General features: G+C 56.8%; 1 protein-coding gene across 1 annotated transcript; it reads left to right on the top strand.

Annotated features, from left to right (window-relative positions):
* Nucleotides 1-697: 697 nt before the first annotated feature.
* On the top strand, nt 698-3,529 carry FOXE1 (forkhead box E1). The gene has a single exon (XM_055302091.1). The coding sequence runs from the start codon at nt 770-772 to the stop codon at nt 1,910-1,912; it is 1,143 nt and encodes a 380-aa protein (XP_055158066.1). The 5' UTR covers nt 698-769; the 3' UTR covers nt 1,913-3,529.
* The last annotated feature ends 3,737 nt before the right edge of the window (nt 3,530-7,266 follow it).

The raw sequence follows: 7,266 nt of genomic DNA, 5'->3' as shown, positions 1-7,266 counted from the left end.
GCGCGCAGGGGACGCCAGCCCGGCGAGCTCTCAGAGCCCTCCCCGCCCCGACGTTGCGGGGCTCCCGCCTCGCCTGCACCGCGGCTCCCACCTGCAGAGGTGCGCCGGGCCCAGGGGGCGGGCGGTCGGGGGGCGGGGGGGGGCCGGGCGCCGCCCCACGCTTCCTGGCGCCTTTAAGGAGGAGAAGCCGGCGGAGGGAGGAGCCGGTCCGGGTGTGTGCAGGGGAGCGCCTCGCCCGCGGTTTCGGCGGCCGGAGGCCAACGCGGAGGGAGAGAACAGTGGCCGGCCTGCCCGCCCGGCGCGCCCCGCTCGTGCCCCTCGCCGCCTCGCGCTCCGCAGGCCGGGCCGCGGGGCCGCAGCGCCGCAGCCTAGGCAGCCCCCGCGGGCTGCGCCTCCTGCCCTGAGGGCCCCGGCCTCGGGCCCCCGCGCCCGCACCTCCTCTGCGCGCGCGACCTCGACGGTCGGCCTCGGTCGGCGGGAAGCACAGGCCGGCTGCAGGCGCCCCCGCACCGTCCGGCCGCTGCGCGCACAGGGGCCCGGCCCCCCGCTGCTGCCGGCGCCCGGCCCCGCGCTCCGGAACGCGAGCGGAGCCGTCGGTGGGCGGGACACTCCCGCGCCTCTCCGGAGGCCGAGGGCGCCGCGCTGCGAGGAGCTCCCCGCGGAGGGACCGGCGCGGGGACCGGCGCGGGGACCGGCGCGCAGACCCGCCCCCGCCCCTCGACAGCCGCGGGCGGCGGGGACGCCCCGGGACGCGCGGGACGGCCGCGCCATGACGGCCGAGAGCCGGCCGCCGCCGCCGCAGACCGAGGCGCTGGCGGCCGTGAAGGAGGAGCGCGGCGAGCCCGCCAGCGGGGTCCCGGCGGAGGCCGCGGGGCGCGGCGCGGGCGGGCGTCGGCGCAAGCGCCCCCTGCAGCGCGGGAAGCCGCCCTACAGCTACATCGCGCTCATCGCCATGGCCATCGCGCACGCGCCGGAGCGCCGCCTCACGCTGGGCGGCATCTACAAGTTCATCACCGAGCGCTTCCCCTTCTACCGCGACAACCCCAAGAAGTGGCAGAACAGCATCCGCCACAACCTGACGCTCAACGACTGCTTCCTCAAGATCCCGCGCGAGGCCGGCCGCCCGGGCAAGGGCAACTACTGGGCGCTCGACCCCAACGCCGAGGACATGTTCGAGAGCGGCAGCTTCCTGCGCCGCCGCAAGCGCTTCAAGCGCTCGGACCTCTCCACCTACCCGGCCTACATGCACGACGCGGCCGCCGCCGCCGCCGCGGCCGCCGCCGCCGCCGCCGCCGCCGCCATCTTCCCGGGCGCCGTGCCCGCCGCCCGCCCGCCGTACCCGGGCGCCGTCTACGCGGGCTATGCCCCGCCGCCGCTCGCCGCGCCGCCCGCGGTCTACTACCCCGCGGCGTCGCCGGGGCCGTGCCGCGTCTTCGGCCTGGTGCCCGAGCGGCCGCTCAGCCCTGAACTGGGCCCCGCGCCGTCGGCGCCCGCCGGCTCCTGCGCCTTCGCCTCGGCCGGCGCCCCCGCCGCCCCCGCCGGCTACCAGGCCGCGGGCTGCGCGGGGGCGCGACCCGCCAACCCCTCCGCCTACGCGGCCGCCTACGCGGGCCCGGACGGCGCGTACCCGCAGGGGGCCGGCGGAGCCCTCTTCGCGGCGGCGGGCCGGCTGGCGGGGCCCGCGTCGCCCTCCGCGGGCGGCGGCGGCGGCGGGGGCGGCGGCGGCGGCGGGGGCGGCGGCGTGGAGCCCGCGGTGGACTTCTACGGGCGCACGTCGCCCGGCCAGTTCGGAGCGCTGGGGCCCTGCTACAATCCCGGTGCGCAGCTCGGAGGGGGCGGCGGAGGCGCCTACCACGCTCGCCACGCGACGGCCTATCCTGGCGCGGTGGATCGATACGTGTCAGCCATGTGAGCCCAGCACGCGGTCCACAGCTGGCAGTCGCCTCGGCCGTCCCCACCAACCGAGTATCCCCGAGACCTGAGAACTGGAGGAGGACCGAGAGCCCTGCGGGCCGGACCGGTGCATCACAGGCACGCCCGGCTCGCCTTGGGAATGGGTGGCGGTGGGGAGGGGCAGTGGTGGCCCGCGGACGGGGACAGAGGGGCCTCAATAAGGCGAAGCTCCAAAGGACATGCCTTTCTGACATCCTACTGGGGAGGGTCCTTGGCGGTACTGGCGCGGCCTAGTGCCTACACCGGAGTCTGGGATCCGAAGTGTGGGGAATCACGTCTTCACTCTAACCTGTGTTGCAAGAATGCAGGGCCTTTTTGACACGGTTCGGCCTCTTGTGCCTTCGATTAGGTTACCAGTAGCATCGTCCTTAAGGTGAGGAGGATGAGTTTGCAAAAAAAAAAAAAAAAAAAAAAAGTAACTTCCCTTCTTTAAAGAACAAAACAAAATGGAAGAAGTCTCTCTGCTTCGCTTGACCTGGGGCTGGTTTTCCCTGCCTCTGAGAACTGCAGACCCAGCTCTTAGTCTGGACCTCAGCCCCACATCGCGACCCAGTTTCCATCACCCACACCCCGTTTCCCCAAGTGTTATACAAGAGGGCTGCAAGATTCAACCGCGGTCCTTAAGGGCCTCATCATCCTCCTTGCAGCCCTGCATATTTGGCAGCATCCGGTGGGCCACCCAGGGCCTAACCTTATTCCCAAGAACCGGAACAGAGCTCAGGGCAAGCACCTAACCTAAAGTCGCTGGATTGGTTCCAGGCAGCAATTATGTTATAATTTCTCGAATCTTTTGAGCATGATGTGCTGATCATTTGGTAGCTGTTACTGCTAGGTCATAATTTGGTTTTCCAATGAGGCAGGTAAAAATAAATTTATCCACTGTCCACTCTTTCATTTCATTAATCAACCCTGGACCAAACTGGCAAACTAAAATACAAACAGATGACAGGACTCGGGGGGAGCTCTTTGAGGACCGGTTTCAGTTTGTTGAGCGGGCTCTTCCCGTCTCTGGCACCCTCTACCATACGAAAAGGAAAGAGAAAAATTAATTGGGGTTGTCAGTGAAGTAAGCTTTAGAAAGAAACTGGATTTTTAACTTTGTTTTGTATCCGTTTATTTTAAGCATCAAGCTGACCAAAATCAGAGAAAATCCAACCTCTTTCCCACCTTTCTCTTGAGAAATCTTGTAAGTTTTTATCCTGTAGTGAAATTTTCCAGTGTTCAGAGGCTCGGTGTGCAGCTTTCAGATCAACCTGAGGGTTCAGATGAACTGTTTTAATAAAAATCTTTGATCAAGTGAGTTCTGGCAAAGGAAACTCAGCCCCTTTCTGTGTAGTTAACTTGACAGGGAAGGGTTGGGGGTTCTGTTAGAAAGAGATTGAAAACCATTGCTAATTTTTATTCTTAATTTTGGGAATTACGCTGTCTTGTTCACAAAGACGTGTGAATGTGCTTCTGTCCAGACGGGTATTTGTCTAAATCCGCACTGTCCAATAGAACATATTGCAAACTACAAATGTAATTTAAAAGTTTTTAGTAGCCATATTAATAAAATAATAGTTGAGATTGTATTTAACCTGACATATCCAAACTATCATTTGAACATATAATCAATATATAAATTTTGGAGGTATTTTACTTTTTTATACTAACTCTTCCAAATCTGGAGTGCATTTACACTTACAGCCCACCTAAATTTGGACTAGCCGCATGTCAAGTGCTCAGTAGCACTATGTGGCTGATGGCTACTGTATTGGACTCTACTGGTGTAGATGTTAGTCTCTCCTGACTTCACTGGTGGTAAATGACCATTGAGGCAGGAGGCAGCTGGAGCACTGATCTTGCCGCCAGTGGGTCCAGGTTCCAGATCCAGCCCTGAGACCTTGCAAAAGTCTAGGCGTTGGGCCTCTCTCCTCTCCATACGCAGGCTTGCAGGTATGAAATCTGAAGGTTCTCTGTGTGCGGTTGGACAGTCTGGCTCTCCTAGCCCAGAAATCAAGATGCCTCGCCTAGTTAGTAGTAGCCGGAAAATTGAGAGCCCTCCACCCAGAGATTTTTGTCCTTGGAGCCAAGGTTTTGGGCTGGGGAAGGGTGGTCTCTACACCCAGTTAGTGTGGGAGTTGACCCCTTTTCTGTTTTTTAATTGCCAAGTCCAGTGCTTTGGCCATTAACCTCAAGTCCCTTTTCCTCCAGGGTCCACATTTGTGAATGGACCTCAGAGAGTCTTCCTAAAAGGTAAAGGAGACAGGAGAGGTGAAAAGCTCTTTGTGAACTATCAAGTGCTGGGCGCTGGAGGGAGAAAAGGTTTTAATTTGTAAAGCGCCGCCAGATCCCGCAGCCTGCTGGAGCGTCGTGGTATGTAGCTGGGGGAGCGAGAGCGATGGGGTGGGAAAGTGCACGCATCTTCGCCACCTGCCTCCTCCTCTCCATTGTCCCCTAGGACATCTGGTGAGATGATGCCCGAGGTGGGGGGTCTGCCCCGGGGGGGGGGGGGGGAGGGGACGCCGGGAGGAGGGAACTGGTTGTGTGACGCGCGAGCCAGGCGGGAGAGACAGGGAGACGCGCGAGGTTGGGCTCGAGGCGTTGTAGACACCGCGGCCCCCGAAGCGCGAGCACCACCCACCTGCCTGGAATGGACGCTGCGCCGGCGAGGGAGCGCAGCTCCGGCTGCAACCACGGCCCCGGTCGCGGGCGGACCCTGCAGTCCGCGGGGCTCTGGATCTTGAGAACATTTCTCTGGAGCGTCTTGGAACATTACAACTCCTAAGAATCCCCAAACCGTGGAACAGCCACCGTCTGGGGGCTCAGGGACGGGAGATGAGTTTATCTTTATTTCTTTTCCTTCTTCTTCCTATTATGAAACTAGAAAAATCGTTTTCCCCTCTCTGGGCCCTGCACCCCCAGCGTCGTGTGCAGGCGCCCCGAGGCTGTGCGTAATTAGATGCGTTCTTCCCTAATTGCCCAAGGCTCGTTAGAATTCGCCCCAGAGCTGTAACATTTATTTTCTTTCAAATTAACTTTGCTTGCAATTAAGCTTAGGAAACCAGCAACAAAAGCAGACTTGGCCTGAGGTCGTTTACTACGAAAATGAATCAGGGAACCCTTTCCCCAATTTAAGGGGAAAGATTCTTGCGGCCAGCATTTGGGGAGAAGTGTCGGGAGAGCAGAGAAGGAAGGGGAGCAGGAAGCTGCTAGCGGTGGATGGAACCGGCTTTGGCCTTCTTCCCCATCTCGGTGATTTGTGTATGGAGGAGCATGAGTAACCTTGTTGAAATAAATTTGGGACAGTTTGAGCTGAACTACACACTCCTAACATGAAGCTAATGTATATAGTTACAGTTTACCCAGCAGGGTTCATAAACATAATCTCATTTACTAAGGAATTTGTGAGAATTTTCTTTTATTAAAAATTTTTATTACAAAATTGTTACATCTTCATTGTAAAAAACAACAACAATAACAAAAAATTAGAAAGAAATTAAAGGAACCTATAGTTTGCCCAGAGAACGCACGCAAACACTTCAATGAGTGTCTTTTAGTTTTCCTTTTTGTTTTTGTCTTTACTATACAGGAAGCCTACATCTCAACCTTTTCACTTAAAGGTTATGAGATCTTGAACAAGTTCCTTCCTGCACTGAGTAGGCCTCTTTTTTTACCATCAACAAAACCAGGTGGTGGGTTCCTTTTACTCTTACATTCTCGAACTTCTCTGTTTTGGGTCACTTGAATCACGGATGCAAGGGCCAGGATGCCCTCCCTGTCATCTTATTTAAGAGACTGAAGCCCTGAGGCCTTGCAACTCCAAGGATGTGCCACAGACCAGCTTGCAGGGGCAAGCCCTGAGAGCGCACTAGAAATGCAGAATCTCAGGTCCTACCCCAGATCTCCTGTACCAGAACCTGCATTTCAGCAAGACACTCAGATGATTCACATGCCCTAGGCAAAGAGGCAGAAATTTAGAGAAATGGGAAAAAAAATGAATGATATTGTCAAGATCAGAGATCCCAGAGAAACGTCCAGGAGCCTCCTGTTTCTGACCAAGAACCCAAACCAGTAATACAGTGCTGCTTCGGGCTCTGGCTGCACAGAGGAGAGGGGCTGGGCTGCAAGGGGAGAAGGCTGAGGAGGAGCACTCATCTCCTCCCTGGGGTGTACTTTCTGAGTCTTGGAATCCAGCCCTAGAACCCTAGAATGCATCTCACCTCGTGTCCCCAACTTTATGGGTGATTGTGACATGGCATTCAACGAAGGTGTACCTGAAAGCATCCTGAAAGCTGAGGTGCCAGTTAGAGCCGGGGCAGGAACCCAGGCTCCTGACACCTAGCTGAGGTACTTTGAAGATTTGGGATTCTGGTCTCTGTATCCTCTCTAAGCAGCAGTCATTGCCCAAGTATGTAATAAATTGGCCTCTGTTCCCTCAGCTCCAGCCCCAAATCTGGGGTAGTTAGGAGTTGAAGAGAAAAATAATGCTCTCTTGTTGGGACACAGTAGCCAGCAGGAAAGGGCCCCTATATGAGTCTGTCCTGGCCAAGGGATCCTCCAGTAGAGCTTTTAAGTACCCCCTTGGACAGCCCAAGATCCTGGACATTCTAATGAATCCTTTCCTGCCTCAAATACACACCTTTCAGGAGAATTTGGTTTCCATGCTCATTTTGTTCCTTCGAACAGCTAACTCCTAGTAACTAAGGAAAAAACATCCCCAGTGAAAAGCAGTTCAGACAGAGGGCATGTCTCATGAAGAACAGGGCTGGAGCCCAGGATCACATAACAACTCACTGGGGGAACCAAGACTCTTATCTCAGTGCTCACATGAGTTCTCAATAATAGGAATACTGTGAGTGTCTGTCGAGCTTCTATAGAGCTAAAGCAAGAGCACACAATTTACCCAAGATCTCAGAGCTGTAAGTGTCCAAGCTGGACTAGAACATACGCCTCTCCCAAGGGACATAGTATTTGATTATCATCTTAATAAAAACCAATGTGGAGATGGAAGTAACCAGATGGGAGTGTGGTAACGGTGGCTGCTGGGAGCTGGAGTGGACTGCACCTTCACTGGGGCCTCCATTGGATGAGCGGGTAAACTGGACAGGGCTGGGTCAAATAAATAGCTTAGAACTACCTAGAGGGAAAGCAGTGTGGCTAGTGCTTCTCAGCCTAAACTGAGCAGTGAACTAAATTAAAAACTGAACTGAAGAAAAAATGGGGCGGGCAGGTGGGGCAAGGGAGGATAGGAGTTCCTTATCAGGTTTGCTGTCTGGTCTGTCCCTGCACTCTCCCCAGTATCTTCTCTCCCCAGCTGAGGCCAGAGCTGGC

The sequence above is a fragment of the Nyctereutes procyonoides genome, unplaced genomic scaffold, assembly GCF_905146905.1.
Source record: "Nyctereutes procyonoides isolate TBG_1078 unplaced genomic scaffold, NYPRO_anot_genome, whole genome shotgun sequence".
Classification (NCBI taxonomy): Eukaryota; Metazoa; Chordata; class Mammalia; order Carnivora; family Canidae; genus Nyctereutes; species Nyctereutes procyonoides.
The sequence above is the reverse complement of the archived record's forward strand: the minus strand, read 5'-3'. Positions and strand labels throughout refer to the sequence as shown.